This window comes from Gopherus evgoodei, chromosome 4 (genome assembly GCF_007399415.2).
Source record: "Gopherus evgoodei ecotype Sinaloan lineage chromosome 4, rGopEvg1_v1.p, whole genome shotgun sequence".
Lineage (NCBI taxonomy): Eukaryota > Metazoa > Chordata > Testudines > Testudinidae > Gopherus > Gopherus evgoodei.
In genome coordinates, this window is record NC_044325.1 from 75,239,513 (window position 1) to 75,259,862 (window position 20,350).

General features: G+C 42.3%; 1 protein-coding gene across 5 annotated transcripts in view; it reads left to right on the forward strand.

The window, feature by feature from the left end:
* MYBPC3 (myosin binding protein C, cardiac) overlaps positions 1–20,350 on the forward strand; it is a 135,507-nt gene that overhangs the window by 61,152 nt on the left and 54,005 nt on the right. For all 5 annotated transcript variants that reach the window (XM_030559829.1, XM_030559831.1, XM_030559830.1 and 2 more), the window contains 7 exons: positions 2,146–2,312; positions 3,808–3,973; positions 4,759–4,865; positions 7,035–7,064; positions 7,243–7,382; positions 11,215–11,292; positions 12,680–12,839. In XM_030559829.1, coding sequence (XP_030415689.1) covers positions 2,146–2,312; positions 3,808–3,973; positions 4,759–4,865; positions 7,035–7,064; positions 7,243–7,382; positions 11,215–11,292; positions 12,680–12,839 — 848 coding nt within the window. The remainder of the gene's footprint in view (positions 1–2,145; positions 2,313–3,807; positions 3,974–4,758; positions 4,866–7,034; positions 7,065–7,242; positions 7,383–11,214; positions 11,293–12,679; positions 12,840–20,350) is intronic.

Below are 20,350 nucleotides of genomic sequence, written 5' to 3' on the forward strand. Positions count from 1 at the left end.
AAATATTTGCACTGTAAAAATGATAAAAATAAATAGTATTTTTCAATTTACCTCATACAATAGCGTAATGCACTCTTTTTATCGTGAAAGTGCAACTTACAAATGTAGATTTTTTTTTGTTACGTAACTGCACTCAACACCAAAACAATATAAAACTTTAGAGCCTACAAGTCCACTCAGTCCTACTTCTTTTTCAACCAATCACTAAGACAAACAAGTTTGTTTACATTTACGGGCAATAATGCTGACAGCTTCTTATTTACAATGTCACCTGAAAATGAGAACAGGCATTCACATGGCACTTTTGTAGCCAGCACTGCAAGGTATTTATGTGCCAGACATGATAAACATTCATATGCCCCTTCTTGCTTTGGCCACCATTCCAGAGGACATGATGAGGCTCATTAAAATACAATGCATTAATTTAATTTGTGACTGAACTCCCTGGAGGAAAATAGTATGTCTCTTGTTCTGTTTTACCTGCATTCTGCCATGTATTTCATGTTACAGCAGTCTTAGATGATGACCTAGCACATGTTGTTCATTTTAAGAACACTGTCACTGCAGATTTGACAAAACGCAAAGAAGGCAGCAATGTGAGATTTCTAATGATAGCTACAACACCCAACCCAAGGTTTAAGAATCTGAAGTGCCTTCCAAAATCTGAGAGGGATGAGGTGTGGAGCATGCTTTCAGAAGTCTTAAAAGAATAACACTTTGATGTGGAAACTACAGAACCTGAACCACCAAAAAAGAAAATCAACCTTCTGCTGGTGGCATCTGACTCAGATGATGAAAGTGAACATGCATCGGTCTGCACTCCTTTGGAACGGTATCGAGCAGAACTACTTATTATCATGGACGCATGTCCTCTAGAACGGTGGTTGAAGGATGAAGGGACATATGAATCTTTAACACATCTGACACATAAATATCTTGCGACACCGACTACAACCATGTGAACATCTATTCTCACTTTCAGGTGGCACTGTAAACAAGAAGCGGACAGCATTATCTCCTACAAATGTAAACAAACTTGTTTGTTTGAGTGACTGATTGAACAAGAAGTAGGACTGAGTGGACTTGTAGGCTCTAAAGTTTTACATTGTTTTATTTTTGAATGTAGTTTTTTGTACATTAATTCTACGTTTGTATGTTCAGTTTTCATTATAGAGAGATTGTATTCCAGTATTTGTATGAGGTAAATTGAAACATACTATTTCATTTGTTTTTTAGAGCACAAATATTTGTAATAAAAAATAAATATGGAGTGAGCACTGTATACTTTGTGTTCCATGTTGTAATTGAAATCAATATATTTGAAAATATAGAGAATGTCCAAAAATATTTAAATAAATGGTATTTATTATTAACAGTGCGATGAATCGCAATTAACTTTTTTAATCGCTTGACAGCCCTACTAAATAGGGAAGAGTTTTTACAAAAGCTTTATGCCAATGACTGGTTGTGTGACCTGGTTCAAGTAGGTTCACTGCTCTGTGCTTCAGTTTCCCCATATGGAAACTGGGAATTACAATAATTACATACACTCCCAGGATGTGTTGTGAGACCTAGTAATGTTTGTAAAACACATGGAGATCCTTGGACAAACAGGGTGGGAAAAGTCCAAAGTAACTCCCCTCTTCATGTAAATCCCTCCTAAAACCTCACTTCTTTTGTGATGCCCACAAGTTGTGAGTTCATAAAAAGTAAATAATAATTAATAACAACAATTAAAATGAACCTTAATCAATTTCATATTTGTATTTTCCTCTGAGTTCTGTCTTCTCTATCTCAGTCTTTTAGACAGTAAATTCACCGGGGGCAAGGGTTGTATTTATCATTGCCTCTTGTACAACATTCAACACATTGTCAGGGGTAAGTATATAACAAAAATAATAATTCACTCTCTTGTACTAGGAATCAGAATTTCAGTGCAAATGAACTGTCAGCAAGTACTAGTGTCAGCTCTGTGCCTTTTGGGACTGTGTGAAAAGCTCAGTCTTTTGCCACTTAGGTCATCATCAATCCAGCACTGCTATCTTATGCCCCAAATCCTCAATATCATACAGTTGACCTTTATCCTGCCCCAGAAGGGAGAGAGTGAAGCAGAACGCAGAGTGACAATACTGTTTGGTACTGCAGGGAAAAGGATGGAATTGAGCTGAAAAGGGAAGAGACATTCAAGTACCGGTTCAAGAAGGATGGGAAAAAGCATTACCTGATCATTAATGACTCAACCAAGGAGGACAGTGGGCACTACACCGTGAAGACCAATGGTGGGGAGTCAGTAGCTGAATTAATCATACAAGGTAAGTGTGATGTTCTGTACCCTACACCTTCCATGTTCATCCTTATAATACGATGGTGTGGTATCTAATGCAAAGTTTGTCATGTCGGGTGTCTTCGGAAGGCTCATGATGTACTGAACATTGTTGTTACGGTAATGTTATCATATTAATTGTTATAGTAATGTTATAGGTTGTAATTACATGTATATATGTATGAGGCTGAAAATGTGTTCTCACGACTTATAGCAAGCCCAGGCAAAAACTCCCCAAGAGCAGGGGGGCAATTCACACCTCATCAGGTCGTGGATGGGACAAACCCAGCCCACCCTCACAGGAACAAAGGATACTGGCACAGGCAACAAACAACGATCTGTTGGACTCTCAAGTGAGTCACCCCCCACTTTGTCAGTTTGGGACTGCAATGAGGTAATGCTCACCTGACTCTGAAGGTGGGGGGGAACAGAGCCAAGAAGGAAGAAAGAACATGATAAAAGGGAGAGACGTTTGCTATGCTCTTCCTCTCTCTTCCACCTCCATCCACAGACATCACCACCAAGTGACTGAAGCGCTGATCAAAGGGGAGAGCCTGGCTGAAAGGCAACCAGCCAGCCTGTGGTGAGAAACATCTAAGTTTTTAGGGGCACTGAAAGTGTTAAAATCAGCTTAAAATGTGTTTTGCTTTTATTTCATTTGACTAAATCTGACTTGTTATGCTTTGCTTATAAACACTTTAGGAAAAAAATTTATTAACTACAAAGATAGATTTTATTCTACCTGAAGCAGTGCGTTTGGTTTGAAGCGTGTCAGAGACTCCCCTTGAGATAACAAGCCTGGTACATATCAATTTCTTTGTTAAACTGATGAATTTATATAAGCTTGCAGAGTCCAATGGGCATAACTGGACACTGCAAGATGGAGGTTCCTAGGGTTGTGTCTGGGACCAGAGTATCATTCAGTTGCACAATCCAAGGAGCAGCTTACATGCCAGAGGCTGTGTGTGAACAACCCAGGAGTGGGGGTTCTCACAGCAGAGCAGGGTAAGGATGGCTCCCAGAGTCAAGGATTGGAGTGACCTAGCAGATCACTGGCCCAGATAACACCAGGGGAATGTCACAGTAAATTACAGGCAATGCTAGATAATCAGGGAGGTTGAAATGTGCAAGAAGGCTGAAGGTAACCTTCTCCATAATGGGACAAGAAGTTGAGTTAGTCCTTATGCCTGGAGTAAAATTAAACCATAGCTGGGGAAATGACCACAGAGGCCTCAAGGAGACAGAAGATTGTTAGGTTTGTGTGCTGGATGTAATAGATATCCTGACTGCAACAGGTGCCTGGCTACCAGTCCTGTTAAATCCTGCATACTGTTGATTTCTCTTCACATTTCACCTTTCAACAAACAGCATCCTCAGCCCTGGCTCCTTCTCTTCTTTAAAAACAACATAAATATTTTACTGTACAAACCAATCTTTGACCTGTTGATGTTTGTGTTGCTTCCTTCCACAACTCACAACCCTAGAGAAGAAGCTGGAAGTGTACCAGAGTATCGCAGACCTGACAGTGAGGGCACGGGACCAGGCAGTCTTCAAGTGCGAAGTCTCCGATGAGAATGTGAAAGGAATCTGGTTGAAAAATGGGAAGGAGGTGATCCCAGATGAGAGGATAAAGATCTCTCATATTGGCAGGTGAGTCCTGCTTCAGAAAGCTTGGACAGGATTGGGTACGACACTAAAGTCCTCTCTGGATAGTGATGAGGAAATGAATATAACCCAGCTAATGGGAGGCAGTTGGAACCTTCCTCAGCACAATGAACATGTAGCCAATTCCTCTCTTCTATGAGCTGCCTGGGTGTGTGCACCACATGTACAGTACTGGCATGTATGTAATTCTGCAGGTGTGCGTATAGTATGTTGGTCTATAACTGTACAATGGAGCATCAGCCCAGATTCTCAGCCTTTACTCTGCCTTTCATTTTGGGGGGGATTTAAATTGCCGAGAGACCACACTGATGGTCACTTTAGAATAAACATAATCAAACAGACTGATACATTAGAAAAGGATAGACAGATATCAGTACTGAGAAGAAAATCTGTTTGTGTTAATTTACTACAGTTTATAATTATATATATATATATAGTATATACTCATATACACACACACATTAAGATGAGTAAAATTTTCTACATTGCCTAAATTACTAAGGCTGCCAAAGGATTGTTTTAATGTGCTGTCTGCTGAGTTTATAAGGAGGGGGATGGTGAACAAGCCTGCACTTTCTTTGCCATAATGTTGCTTGAGTTTACAATACACTTGAGAGAAAACTGGTTCTGTTTGCCCTAGCATGTTGTTTTGATACTGGGAAAGTTATTAATTGCTTGCAGTGTGCTACAGCCTGAATGCACTCACTCTCTGTAGCAGTGTACCTCCTGACTAAAGTTAAGAGAGTCACATGCTTGTGTATATTTTTCAGAATCCATAAGCTAACTATTGATGATGTAACCTCAGAAGATGAGGCTGACTATTCTTTTGTCCCTGAAGGATTTGCTTACAACCTTTCTGCCAAACTCAGATTTTTGGGTGAGTGTTGTGGAATCTGGTTCCTAATATGTAATAGGAATACCACGGGCCTTCCAAAGAAGGAATTATCCATATATAAGGACTACAGGGAGCTGTGGGACCAAATCATTTAATTGATTACACCAGGAAGCTGTATGGAGATTTCCCTTCCTGATGTATGAACATGGTACATGTAAATTCTCTCTGTGATAGTGCATCATCATTATTATTTGTATTGTAGAGCTCACCGTATGCTAGGCACTTTAATACATAGGAAGAAATGACCTCTGCCCAAAAGAGCTGACAGTCTAAGGCCCAATCCTGTAAACATTTACATATATAAATAACTATTCATGTGAGTAATCCTACAGATGTCAGTGACCTGGATCACCTCATTTAGATCCTTGCACATGGAGGAACCCTTGCACATAGATCTTTTATAGCAGTGGCTCTCAGTCTTTTCAGGCTACTGTACCCCTTTCAGGAGTCTGATTTGTCTTGCATACCCTCAAAGTTTCACCTCACTTAAAAACTACTTGCTTACTAAATCAGACATAAAAATACATAAGTGTCACAGCACACTATTACTGAAAAATTGCTTACTTTCTCATTTTTACCATATAATTATAAAATAAATCATTTCGATTATAAATATTGTACTTATATTTCAAGGTATAGTCTACAGAGCAGTATAAACCCGTCACTGTCTTTATGAAATTTTAGTTTGTACTGACTTCACTTGTGCTTTTTATGTAGCCTGTTGTAAAACTAGGCAAATATCTAGATGAGTTGATGTGCCCTTGGAAGACCTCTCCATACCCCAAGGGTACAGGTACCCCTGGTTGAGAACCACTGCTGTATGGACAGGAGTTGGGGGTAGTTTCCTCCACTGCACTGTCCTTCCTTTCACCAGACCTCCAGAAAGGCCTCTCTGTGCAGGGTCTACACTGGGAGAGGGAGTGGAGTCTGGGCAGCCCATCAGATCTTACAGAGATTTCTCGAAAATGTTAATACAGTCCAATGCTGTATTATGTTTTTCAGTAGGGCTCAACTGAGGTATCTCATAAGCCTGGGGATCCCATAAGACTCTAGCCAGGGAAGACCTTAGCAGTGTGGCTTCAATATAGACGGGGGTGAGACAGAACTGAAGCCAGTGTGAAGACACAGGGCCTCCAAGTAGATGGCTCTGGCCTTCAACAGACCCCACTAGGATCCATCAGGTTTGGAGCAAGACCTGCAACCTCTTCTGTGTGAGGAGGGAATCCCACCTAAACACGGGTGCGGGGAGATATTTCCTCCCCTCCCCCCAAATATTTCCACCCCCAGAGCACCTTTCCATGTGGGTTATGCTGGGAGGTTTTCTTCTTAATGTATGTGCAAAGTGCTTCAGGTGGCATGTGACCAGGATTCATCACCAAATTTGGTCTACTGATTGGATCATTTATCTTCCCTGGCTTCGGCCAAGTACTGATGGGGAGCACTGGGAGGTAATGACACAGCACAATTAGATGACTTGTGCAAGTAAAGTTACTCATGCAAAGTGTTTCCTGGGTTGAGAACTAAAGGATAAAACACAAAGAGGGAAAGAGATAGAAATGAACAAACAAAGCAATTAGGTTGAGGACTGGCACATTTAATATACATGTAAAATAGTTTCAAACTATGCATTGCCACTCTTAGTTTCTCTTTCAACCATTGGTTAGTTACAATCGCTACGTAATTTTAACCCTTGCATATACTATTGCTATTATTTTGTTTGTTTTTATCCTAAACATTTTCTAAACTTTTTTAAAAGTTGCTTATTTTCTATTTTTATTTTTCTACATTGTTTATTTGTCATTTTATATGGGCCTGATCCTGCAAAAACAGACTATAGCTTTGATCCTGCAAAAACTTATTCATGGGGTTACATTTACTTATGCACGTAGCCCACAGACTTCTACGGGTCTACGCACAAGTAAAGTTAAGTATGTGTGTGTTTGCAGGATTGGGGCTTTAAATCATTGCCAAGAGGATTACACATGGGAGCAAAGTTATTCATTTGAAAAAGCCTTTGCAAGACACAGCCCTATTCTATTTTCTGTATTATTTTCTTCTTGTTTTACCAAGCTAGTTTCCAATAAGTTATGTTTGGTCTGCTGATTACACAAAATTTAGCTATTTTCAGATCCATTTTTTTCCCCTTTCCAGAGATCAAGATTGATTTTGTGCCAAGACAAGGTAAAAACAATGTTCATTATTGGATCATGTGAGTAACATCTGAACAAGTCGTCTTGCATGCTTTTCAGTAGCAGAACCTCTTCAATTTTTAACATAACATCTGAGAAATGCCTCCCTTTTTCTGCAAAACATTCAAACCATGTTGAAAAATATTTGATTTTCTCCACTTTTGTTACAGAACCCCCCAAAATCCATCTGGATTTCATGGGTCAAGCAGCCCCTGACACTATTGTTGTGGTGGCTGGGAACAAACTTAGACTGGACGTTCCCATATCTGGAGATCCAATACCCACTGTCATCTGGCAGAAAGTAAACAAGGTAATGTGTAGTCTGACAATGTGGCTAAGGCAAAGAGCTCATACCAAGGAATTTCTTCTCTTTTTCATATATGATTTGAATTTCCCAATTCGTACCTAAAAAACTTTTCCATATCCCTCCAAATGTAGAGTTTCTAAACAAAGAAATTTCTAAAACAGCAACTAGGCAGCACCTGGTGATTTAGTTGATTTTGCTGTAGCCTTCTTGAACAGTGTTCTTTTTCTGAAGTGTTTATTTTCAGCACGGGGAAAACAAAAGGAAGAAAGTAGATATGTATGGTAGCCTTTCTGCCCTTCTTTCTCTATTGCACATCAGCATAGTATCTGCATGCCTAGGGAGAGGGCTTCTCACAGGAAACAAGTAAGCCACGGTCATCAGCCCTCCTCACCACCCCTGCCTCACAGGAAGGAAATGTTCTACAGTCTCTCCTTTCTCATCCCAAGTTCTTTTGGTCAGTTTGTGAACAAATGGTACTTTCAACATCCTACTGAATGTCTAAGAAGCAGTAGGCTCATCTACACCAGCAGATAGGTCTGTTGGGCATTCTGCCAATTTAGACTTCATGAATTTAAAGGATAACTCCTATTTTACCTGGTTGTTGCAGCAATTGTAGGAGGCCAAAATAGAGGAGTATAAAGTAATACTGCAGTCAATGGTACTCCTTTTATGGTATTTGCTGAACTTTTTAGACTTTTCAGTCTCTCTTCTTTAAGAGTGAAATGCTACTTCTTACTGCCAGATAAATGTTCTTTTTTTTGTTGATAGCAAAAGGCTGACTTCTTGTGGCAGTCATGAATGCAGTAGAGACTAATTCCCAGCACCCACTCCTAAACAAATCATAATGTTTTACTTTGTGACCCAGAGTTAGGAAATTTCGTTCAGTGACAAGATGGAGAGGGAATTCAATCTTCTGAAATATTATCTTCTGATCATCAGTCCACAAAGAGGTCCAAAAAACAGTTCCTAGAAGAAGTTTGCCTCTAAAAACATATGCAGTTATTATTATTTAAAATTAAAATTAATATTATCCCATAAAGGAAGTTAAGATCCAAACCAGTCTTACTCCTTCCCCCAGAATGGAAAAAGAGGTCCCGTTTCTTCCCTGAGAACGGAAGAGCCCATGTAGCCTCACCCTCCCCCCTCAAGCCAAATGAGTTTGTGGAAGAAAATCTTCTGGGAGGGATTACCCAAAAAGTTTGCTTACTTTTTGCAAGAACAGAGTAAAGCAGCTGCAGCAGGGAACTTTGGCTGAGATATAAGACATGAGTAGATAAGTAAGGAAGATCGTGAAGGACAAGAAACTGAACTTTATGCAAAGGAAGCTGTAGACGTGTGGACTCACCCCTGCAGCACCTCCTGCTGGTGACTTCCAGGAATTAGCTTGTTTCAGCTCCGGAGCACCCTCTGCAGGCTGGTGATCCGCCTGTCCTCTGGCCCCCCCGTCCTTCCCAGACCCGGTGCCCTTGTACCTGGGGTGCTGCTCCCTAGCAGTAATCCCCTCAGTCTTGGGGTCGCCCCTCCCTGGGGAACCCCCACTCACTATCCCCACCTCACCTCAGGATAAGGCTACTGACAGTCATCGTCTAGCCCTCACACTCTGGGGCAGGCTGCAGTATCAGCCTACTCATCACTGACAAGGTTGGGTTTGGACCTGCTGCCTTGGCCTACCCCTGGGCTGCCCTCTGCAACCCCCAGTACCTGTGGCCTTGTGCTAGGCCACAGCCTAGGGCTTTCCAGGCTGGAGCTCCCCAGCTCCTCAGCCTTTCCCCAGCCCTGCTCCACTCAGGTACTCTGTCTCTAGCTCCCTGCAGCCAGGCCCGTCTCTCTCTGAATGCAGAGAGATAGAGTTCTTCTGGGCCTCTGGCTCACAGCCTCTTGTAGGGAACAGCTGGGCCTGACTGGGGCATGGCCAGCTGTGGCTACTTCCTCTATCAGCTGAGCTTTTCCCTGCCACAGCCCTCTTCCTGGCTGTTTTAAGCCCTTCAGGGCAGGAGCAGTGTCCACCCCACTACAGAAGCATGGGGACCAGTGGAGGAATTTAAAAAGGGCAGTAGCATAACTTCAGATTATCTAGTTTGGCTGGTGTTAAAGGGATGAATTTATTCCTTTCCATAAAATATGTTCATAAACCGAATACCCCACTGATACAGAAAGAATATTCTCTGTTTTGCAGAAATATATAAGCCCACTAACCTACTACTTTAATGGGACAGTGACTGAATCACATCTATCTGGGGCATTGATGCAGGGATCTCATAAATCTTTGTTTATGAGGCTATGAAACTGGTCTTGCTGATGCTTCCTTTAATTCTATCTCACTCTGGGAATGCATTGACAATTCTGGGTTTTTTTAATCAGTTAATTTCTTTCTAATTTTTATTCACTCATTCTGTTCTTCATTTTTGTCACATCTCCTATGCCAAGCAGCCAACATACTCTGCGTAGATCCTTCTCCTCTGTGTCTCAGATACAGCTTGACCAACTCTGCTCAATGAGATCTTTCTGACTCTTCATACAATCATAGAAGGGTAGGACTGGAAGGGACCTAAATAGGTCATCTAGTCCAGTCCCCTGCACTCAAGGCAGGACAACGTAATAACTAGACCATTTCTGGCAGGTGTTTGCCTCCCCTGTTCTTAAAAACCTCCAGTGATAGAGATTCCACATCCACAACCTCCCTGGGCAATTTGTTCCAGTGCTTAACTGAAAGTTTTTCCTAATGTCCAACCTACACTGCCCTTGCTGCAATTAAAGCCCATTGCTTCTTGTCCTATCCTCAGAGGTTAACAAGAACATATTTTCAACCTCCTCCTTGTAACAACCTTTTAATGTATTTGAAAACTGTTATCCTGTCCCACCTCAGACTAAACCCAATTTTTTCAATCATTCTTCATAGTCATGTTTTCTAAACTTTTAATCATTTTTGTTGGTCTCCTTTGGATTTTCTCCAGTTTGTCATCATCTTTCCTGAAATGTGATGCCCAGAACTGGATACAATTCTCCAGCTGAGGCCTAATCAGCGTGGAGTAGAGTGGAAGAATTACGTCTCGTGTTTTGCTTAAAACACTCCCTGCTAATACATCCCAGAATGATGTTTGTTTTTTTGCAACATTGTTATATTGTTGACTCATATTTAGCTTGTGATCCACAATCAGCTGCAGATCCCTTTCCACAGTACTCCTTCCCTAGGCAGTCATTTCCCATTTTGTATTTGTGCAATAGAATGTTCCTTGCTAAGTGGAGGACTTTGCATTTGTTCTTATTCAATTTCATCCTATTTACTTCATACCATTTCTCTAGTTTGTCCAGATAATTTTGAATTTTAATCCTATTCTCCAAAACACTTGCAATCCCTTCCAATATTGGTATTGTCCACAAACTTTATAAGTGTATTCTATAGCCATTATCTAAATCACTTATGAAGATACTGAGCAGAACTGGACCCAGGACCTATCCCCGAGGGACCCTGCTCAATATGCTTTTCCAGCTTGACCGTGAACTACTGATAAACTACTCTCTGGGAACAGTTTTCCAACCAGTTATGCACGCACCTTATAGTAGCTCCATCTAGGTTGCATTTCCCTAGTTTGCTTATGAGATGGTAATGCGAGACAATATCAAAAGCGTTACTACAGTCAAGATATACCACATCTACTGCTTCCCCTGTATCCACAAGGCTTGTTACCTGTTAAATTAGGTTGGTTTGACATTATTTGTTCTTGACAAATCCATGTTGACTGTTACTTATCCCCTTACTATCTTCTAGGTGTTTGCAAATAGATTGCTTGATTATTTGCTCCATTATCTTTCATGTATTTCTTTGCTCATCTAGAATAGCTGCAATGTGCTAAGCAATGCTGATTCCATGGATTCCCCAGACTCCAGTAGTGATTTAAGTAATGAGAGCAAGGTAAGTTCCTTACTATTTATACAAACCCACAAATATATCTGGTGTATTTACAGATAAATGGTCCTGCTTAGAGGAGCTTAAAATTTAGAGTATATACGAACATAGGCATTAACATAATGGATCAGACCACCGTCCATCTAGGACAGTGCCCTGCCTCACAGTGGCAATTATCAGATGCTTCAGAGGGAGGCACAAGAAACCCCTTAGTGGACATTTATGGAATATGTCTTTAAGGCAAGTTTCTTCCTAACCACCACTGTTTAGTGATGGACTTTTGCCCTGAAGCATAAGGGTTTACAACACTTCTAAATATTTTTTTTAAATTCTGTTCTACGTAACTCTGGATACCCAACTCCTTTTTGAGTCTTACTAAAGATATCTAGGGGAAGAGATTAGTTGGATGCAAGGAGAGATGACAACAGGTAAAGTGATGGGAATGTGAAGGATGCACTACAAGATCATGAGGTTACCTGTTTACATATTAAGTCCCTTTTATCCTGCATGAATTTTTGTTACATTGGAATATGTGTGGTAGTCAGTCAGAAGAATTATTTTGCTATTTGTATTACATTAGAACTCAGAGGTCTGGGTCAAGATTGGGACCCCATTGTTCGAGGCGCTATACATACATATAGGTCATGGACAGTCCCTGTCCAAAGGAGCATAGAGTCTAAAAATACAAGGATGTGACACAGGAAAAGTATATAATAAAGTGGTGATGTTACACTTAGACACATCAGTGCTGATTTCCCCCCTTTTCCCTAAGCCAAAAAAAACAAAATGGGAGAACAGGCAAATGCTCAAAGTATTTTTAATTAAGTGTTTGTGTGCGGAGGGGGAGATGATGTGGGCATCCAAGAGCCCTGAGGATGAGGTGGCAGTAACAAAAATGGAAGATGAGGGCCCTGACACGAGTTTTAGTGTTGTGGATAAAAACAAAAGGTCAAAAGTTCAGATCTTAGAAATGTCAAGGAGGAAGAAGCAACAAGATTTGGACACAGACAAAATGTGTGGGCCAAGGGAGAGAGAGGAGCAGAGGATAATCCCCAAGTCACAAGTTTGAGTTATGCAATAGGGTCTTTTTAACTACCCATGGTGCTTACAGAGCTTTAAAAAACAATTTCTCCCCAAAGGAGAATGGTCTGAGCTATTAGTGGCTGCCCACTGATGTCCTGTTGTTCCTACAAAATAGAACCGTAAAATAGAATAAAACTTCACTGATAGCCTTTCAGTGATACTGGTAATGGTCAGTGTCAGAAAGACTTACACGTTGCTGCAGGCTCAGTATGTTTATGCAAATCCCTGTTCCCTGCATTCAGACACAGCACTAGGCTCTCCTGTTTCCACCTAGATACAAATGACCACTCACTGTTTTCAATACCCACAGCTTCTCTCTGAAACTGAAGGTAGAGTTCGTGTAGAGATGCATGAAGACCACTGTATCTTCATCATTGAAGGAGCAGAGAAGCCAGATGAGGGGGTTTATAGAGTTACAGTAAAGAACCCAGCAGGAGAAGATAAGGCTGATATCACAGTAAAGGTTATTGGTAAGTGATGGACAGGAATAACTAGTCTCTGAAAAACTCTTGAGTTCAGTGGGACGGACCCACTCCCATTTCTGTAAACCTAAGAACAGCTCTGACTGTGAGTTCAAAGAGGTGAAAAATGACCATATGGGAGGAATATGTTTCATAAAACTTGACAGAAATGTTTTTCTAAGTAGCTTCCCTTGTATTCCCCATCTGGGAGGAGAAAAAATCATTCCTAATCATAAAAATTAGGTTATATGAATATCCTTCCCTTCCATTTCCCTACATTTCTGAATGTCAGTGATCCAGTCTCTTCTCTCAGTGGGGTTGATATGTCTATAGAATGAAATCACTTTTTGCCATTTTGTTGTGTGAGTTTTCTAACAGAAACGACTTTATTATATGTATGGTAAACAATTAATGGAATGAAGGGATATGTACATATGATATAAGATATTAAAAAGGACTGGAAATATTTAGCCTACAAAGGAGAAGAGCTAGAGGGGAATTTGACTGAAGTACTCTAGATTATGATGGGTGTTGTGAAAATCAATTAGCTCCTTCCTTATATCCTGGCCTGCATTATCAGAACAAGGGCAAACTGAACAAATTTATAAGTGATAAAAGGAAATGTTTTTTGCATGCCGTATTATAAACCTTTGTAGTTCATTGCTGTATGAGGTCATCAGGACAAATATTAAGATAGGATTTACAAAAGGGATAGATTCTTTATATTATTAATTTCTGTTCTTAAATAAGGTAAGATAACATACATGTAGCGATTGTATTACACATACTAACTAACCTCACTTCCTAGTCATGCCTAGCATCCCCTGGCTCTCCCTCCACGATATGAGCATTTCTTGGAGAGCACAAGAAGTTCAGTCTGAATCTGTCTACATCAGGGCCTGGTCCAATCTGGTTTTGAAGACCCTAGATGTAATCTGGGCAAGGCCACCATTTTCTGCACACAGCAGGCTCTGAATTAGGATAACTCACCAATCCTTGTGAAATGCAAGGACCTTGCAGATGTATTTGATAAAAATAATATTGATGCTCTGCCCCCGCATAGGTCCTATAACTGCCCCATGGACCTGCAGCTAGGGGCCAAAATCCCCTATATGCAAAATTTATCCAATCAAAATCTGAACTCAGGTTCCTATGGGAGTATCTTGATGAAAATCTGGCAAAGAATTTTATCCGTCTGTGTCCCCCACTGTGGCCCCAATCCTGTTTTGTCAAAAAATTGATGGCACCCTGCACCTCTGCGTATACTATCGAACACTGAACAATATAACCATCAAAAATAAATATCCCTTGTCATTGATCAACAAAGAAATAGAAAGGGTCAGCTCAGCAAAAATTTCCACTAAAGCGCCTATCACATGGTCTACATCCGAGAGGGAAATGAATGGAAAAAAGACTTTTGTACTTAGTATGGGTTTTTTGAGTACTTCATGATGCCTTTTGGTCTCTGTAACTCTCTGCCATGTTCCAGCATTTGATTAATGATATCTTCAGGGAGGTTCTGAACCAGTTTATCATAATCCATCTAGATGACATTCTTATTTTTTCAGAAAATCAAATCGTGCATCACCAGCATGACCAGGTGGTACCTGAATGTATTTGAGCAAATGGCCTATATAGGAAGCCTGAGAAATGTGAATTTGATTGCACTGCTGTGGACATCTTGGGTTATACCATCTCTCTCAGCGGAATAAGTATGGATCCCGAAAAGGTTTCTGCAATTTTGACTTGGGCAACTGCCAAGAGCATTTGTGATATCTGATGCTTTCTAGGATTCACCAGCTTCTACAGATAATTCATCCAAGGGTTCTCAAAAGTGGTGTTCCTAATTACCCAGCTGCTACAGAAGAACTTCGCTTTCAACAGGACACAAGAAGTCCAACTGGCTTTTAATTGGCTGATGAAAGCATTTACTTCTGCCCGTCTTAGTACACCAAGATGCATCTAAACCTTTTTGTTGTTGAAACAGATGCTTCCAGTTATGCAATCAGGGTAGTATTATCTCTGTGATGTGGTCCTCAAATGACCTCCACGTTTGTGCCTTTTATTCTAGGAAATAGACACTGAGGAACAAAATTACCAAATGCACAATAAGGAATTACTGGCCATCAAGGCTGCACTTCAGAAGTGGCACCACCATCCAGAAGGTGCGTTCTTTCCAGTCAACGTGTTCACAGATTATAAAACATCTCTGAATGCCACAGCCTGCAACCTATGTCAAATATGTTGGTCCCTCTTCCTTACTGGATTTAACTTTACCTTGATCTACTGGCCCAGAACCTGAAATAGTGAACTTAGTCCATTATCCTGCAAGGGGGGGGGGTACCTTGATAAAGGGGATAACGCTCTCGAACCAGCCACTATATTGAAAGCCCGGCCATTTTGTGAATGTGCTCCAACATTGATCTTTTAGCCTTGTAAAGTCCTCACTGGTCAGTGATCTGCTTTCAGTTAAATAGATGTCAGCCAAAAACAAGTTACTCTGGTTCAAGGATTGCCTGGACCACCCCATCCAGCTGTACTCTGGCTACACCACAATTCCCTGCTGGCAGGCTACTTTGGGTACTGGAAGACAAAGAAGATGATTTCTCGCAATTTTTGGTGGCCAAAACTATTCTCCTCCATCAAAGCTTCCTGTGAGACATGCAACTGGATGAAGATCCCCCTGCCAACCCTCTGGGTGTCCTGACCCCCCTTCCACCTATCTCCACCTGGGGCCTTGATATCATAGAATCATAGAAGATTAGGGTTGGAAGAGACCTCAGAAGTCATCTAGTCCAACACCCTGCTCAAAGTAGGACCAACACCAACTAAATCATCCTAGCCAGGGCTTTGTCAAGCCAGGCCTTAAAACCCCCTAAGGATGGAGATTCCACCACTTCTCTACATAACCTATTCCAGTGCTTCACCACCCTCCTAGTGAAATCGTTTTTCCTAATATTCAACCTAGGCCTTCCCCACTGCAGCTTGAGACCACTCCTCCTTGTTCTGTTATCTGCCACCACTGAGAACATACTAACTTCCTCCTCTTTGGAACCTCTCTTCATGTAGTTGAAGGCTACTATCAAATTCCCCTCACACTTTTCTCTTATGCAGACAAAATAAGCCCAGTTCCCTCAGCACCTCCTTATAAGTCGTGTGCCCCAACCCCCTAATCATTTTCATTGCCCTCCACTGAACTCTCTCCAATTTGTCCACATCCTTTCTATGATGGGGGGGCCAAAAACTGGATGCATTACTCCAGATGTAGCCTCTCCTGTACCAAATAGAGGGAAATAATCACCTCTCTCGATCTGCTGGCAATGCTTCTTCTAATGAAGCCCAATATGCTGTTTGCCTTCTTGGCAACAAGGGCACACTATTGACTCATATCCAGCTTCTCGTCCACTGTAATCCCCAGGTCCTTTTTTGCAGACCTGTCGTTTAGCCAGTCAGTCCCCAGCCTGTAGCAGCACATGGGATTCTTCCCTCTTACGTGCAGGACTCTGCACTTGTCCTTATTGAACCTCATCAGATTTCTTTTGGCCCAGTCCTTCAATTTGCCTAGGTTACTCTGGACCCTAGCCCTACCCTCCAGCGTATCTACCTCTTCCCCAAACTCAGTATCATCCGCGAACTTTCTGAGGGTGCAACCCATCTCATCATCCAGATCACTAATTAAGATGTTGAACAAAACTGGCCCCAGGACCAACATCTGGAGCACTCTGCTTGATATCAGCTGCCAACTAGACATTGAGTCGTTGATCACTACCTGTTGAGCCCGATGATCTAAACAGCTTTCTATCCACCATATAGTCCAATCCATACTTCTTTAACTTGCTGACAAGAATACTGTGGGAGACTGTATCAAAAGTTTTGCTTAAGTCACAATATATCACCTCTGTTCAATGCTTTCTCCATATTCACAAAGCCAGTTATCTCATCACAGAAGGCATTCAGATTGGTCAGGCACGACTTGCCTTTGGTGAATCCATGTTGACTGTTCCTGTTCAACGTCCTCTCCTCCAAGTGCTTCAAAACGGATTCCTTAAGGACCTGCTCCATGATTTTTCCAGGGACTGAGGTGAGGCTGTCTGGTCTGTAGTTCCCCGGATTCCCCTTCTTCCCTTTTTTAAAGATGGGCACTACATTAGCGTTTTTCCAGTCATCTGGAACCTGCCCCAATCACCACAAGTTTTCAAAGATAATGGCCAATGGCTCTGCAATCACAGTCACCAATTCCCTCAGCATTAGAGCTGGACCCATGGACTTGTGCATGTCCAGCTTTTCTAAATAGTCCTTAACCTGTTCTTTCACCACTAAGGGCTGCTCACCTCCTCCCCATACTGTGTTGCTCAGTCCAGCAGTCTGGGAGCTGACCTTGTCTATGAAGACTGAGGCAAAAAAAGCATTGTGTACTTCAGCTTTTTCCAAATCATTTTCACTAAGTTGCCTCCCCCATTCAGTAGCAGTCCCATACTTTCTCTGACCTTCCTCTTGTTGCTAACATACCTGTAGAAACCCTTCTTGTTACCCTTCACATCCCTTGCTAGCTGCATCTCCAATTATGCTTTGGCCTTCCTGATTACACCCCTGCAAGTTCAAGCAATATTTTTATACTCCTTTCTGGTCATCTGTCCAAGTTTCCACTTCTTGTAAGCCTTCTTTTTGTGTTTAAGCTCACCGAAGATTTCTCTGTTAAGCCAAGATGGTCACCTGTCATACTTCCTATTCTCTCTGCACATCGGGATGGTTTGTTTCTGCGCCCTCAAAAAGGCTTCTTTAAAATACAGCCAGCTCTCCTGGACTCCTTTCCCTCTCATATTAGCCTCTCAGGGGATCCTGCCCATCAGTTCCCTGCGGGAGTCAAAGTCTGCTTTTCTGAAGGTCACAGTCTGTATTCTGCAGCTCTCCTTTCTTCCTTGTGCCAGGATCCTGAACTCGACCACCTCATGGTCACTGCTGCCCAGGTTGCCACCCACTTCTATTTCTCCTACCAATTCTTCCCTGTTTGTGAGCAGCAGGTCAAGAGGAGCACAGCCCCTAGTTGGTTCCTCCAGCACTTGCACCAGGAAGTTGTCCGCAGCACTCTCCAAAAACTTCCTGGATTGTCTGTGCATTGCTGTATTGCTCTCTCAGCAGATGTCAGGCTGATTGAAGTCCCCCCTGAGAACCAGGGTCTGTGATCTGGAAACTTCTGTTAGTTGTCCAAAGAAAACCTCGTCTACCTCATCTTTCTCATCTGGTGGTTTATAGCTGACACTCACCACGACATCACCCTCATTGCTCTCACCTCTAAACTTAACCCAAAAACTCTCAACAGGCTTCTCTCCAGTTTCATACTGGAGCTCTGAGCAATCATACTGCTCCCTTACACACAGTGCAACTCCTCCACCGTTTCCCCCACACCTGTCCTTCCTGAAGTGTATACCCATCCACGATAGCGCTCCAGTCATGTGAGTTACCCCACCAAGTCTCTGTTATTGCAATCATATCACAGTTCCTTGACTGAGCCAGGACTTCCAATTCTTCCTGTTTGTTTCCCAGGCTTCTTGTGTTCATGTACAGGCACCTATGAGAACTAGCCAATTGCCCTACTTTCTCAGTATGAATCAGGAGGCTTCCCCCGGTGCACCCTCCTCCGTGTGTTTCCTCCTGCCAGGGCCGGCTCTAGGCACCAGCGTCCCAAGCATGTGCTTGGGGAAGCACTTCTGAAGGGGCAGCATTCCAGCCCTTTGGGGCGGCACCTTTGCTTTGGCGGTGGCACTCCACGTTTTTTGTTTTTTTTTTTTTTATGCTTGGGGCGGCAAAAAAACCAAGAGCCAGCCTTGCCTCCTGGTATCCCACTTCCCCACTTACCTCAGGGCTTAGGACACCATCCCCTGGCAAACCTAATTTAAAGCCCTCCTCACTAGGTTAGCAAGCATGCCTGCAAAGATGCTCTTCCCTCTCTTTGTTAGGTGGATACCATCTCTTCCTAGCAATCCTTCCTGGAACAACATCCCATGGTTGAAGAATCCAAAGCCTTCTCTCTGACACCACCTGCACAATCACGCATTTACCTCCACAATTTGATGGTCCCTACCTGGGCCTTTTCCTTCAACAGGGAGGATGGACGAGAACACGACTTGCGTCTCAAATTCCTTTATCCTTCTTCCCAGAGCCACATCGTCTGCAGTGACCTGCTCAAAGTCATTCTTGGCAGTATCATTTGTGCCCACATGGAGAAGCAGGAAGGGGTTGAGGTTAAATCAATAAATAGATTTAATCACTGACTGCCTCACTTCTCAGGGCTGCACAGCTATAGTGATCATCATCAACGTCCACACCAAAATGGTGCACTTTTTGCCTTGTCAGAAGATCCCCACTGCACAAGCAATGGCTCACTTATTTTTCAACCACATCTTCAAGCTCCATGGGTTACCAATTGACATTACATGGAATTGTGGGCCACAATTTGTCTCCCATTTTTTGAGAGAATTGTTCAAACTCCTGGAAGTCACCCTACACATTTTCCTCTGCCTACCACCCCCAGATGGATGGACAAACAGAACGGATAATTTCTAGAAAAATTCTAGAAAAATGTCTTCACTGCTTCATCAACATGATTGGATCAGGTTCTTGCCTTTTGCCAAGTTTGCTTACAATAACTCCGATCACAAATCAACCTGCCAAAGTCCCTTCTATTTCAATTATTGCGTCCAGCCCTGATTTCATTCATCTGTTCGGCCAGCCTCCCATGACCCTGTGGCCTCCAATTTGGCTGAACATCTCCACTGCATTCAAGAGGAATTAAAATCATGCAAACTCAGCCAAAGAGGACTACAAACAATACACTGACATTCATCAACAGGATATGGATCTCAGCTCAGCACTTCGACACCTCACGACCCTCAAGGAAATTAAACTACTGTTATCTTGGCTCATTCCAGATCATTCAACAGATTAACCTGGTGACCTTCAAGCTCCAGCTACTGTGTACCATGAAGATATCCAGTATTCCATGTTTTCTTGTTAAAAATATGTGGATAACTTCTTTCCTAGATACACACAACCACTTCGACTCCCAATCTCGATTCAGGAACAGGAAGAATATGAGGTGAGACAGAACCTAGCCTCTACGCTCCTCTAAGGACTGGAAGGAAATGGCCCAGCTAATCATTCACAGGAACCAGCCTGTAACACACATGCACCCGATGTTCTTCATGAATTCTATCAATTGCACCCAGACAAGTTGGATCCAAAGGATTAGGGAGGTGCCCTCGGGGGGAGGGGGGGCACAATAATGTAAGGCGGTAAGTCACTCTTGTATTGGGCAGGTATATAAACCCCACAGGAGGAACAGTAATTCAGTCAGCTCAACATTATTCCAGGACTTGGAACTCTCTCCTGCCTGACAATGGTAACCGACTCCCCAAGCCTTAGCCTCTCCAGCCTTGCTCTTGCTTCAGCCCTTTTCCTAATCCTGCTCTTGCTCACATCCTGTTCCAGCCTTGCTTCAACCCCACTTTGGACTCCTCATT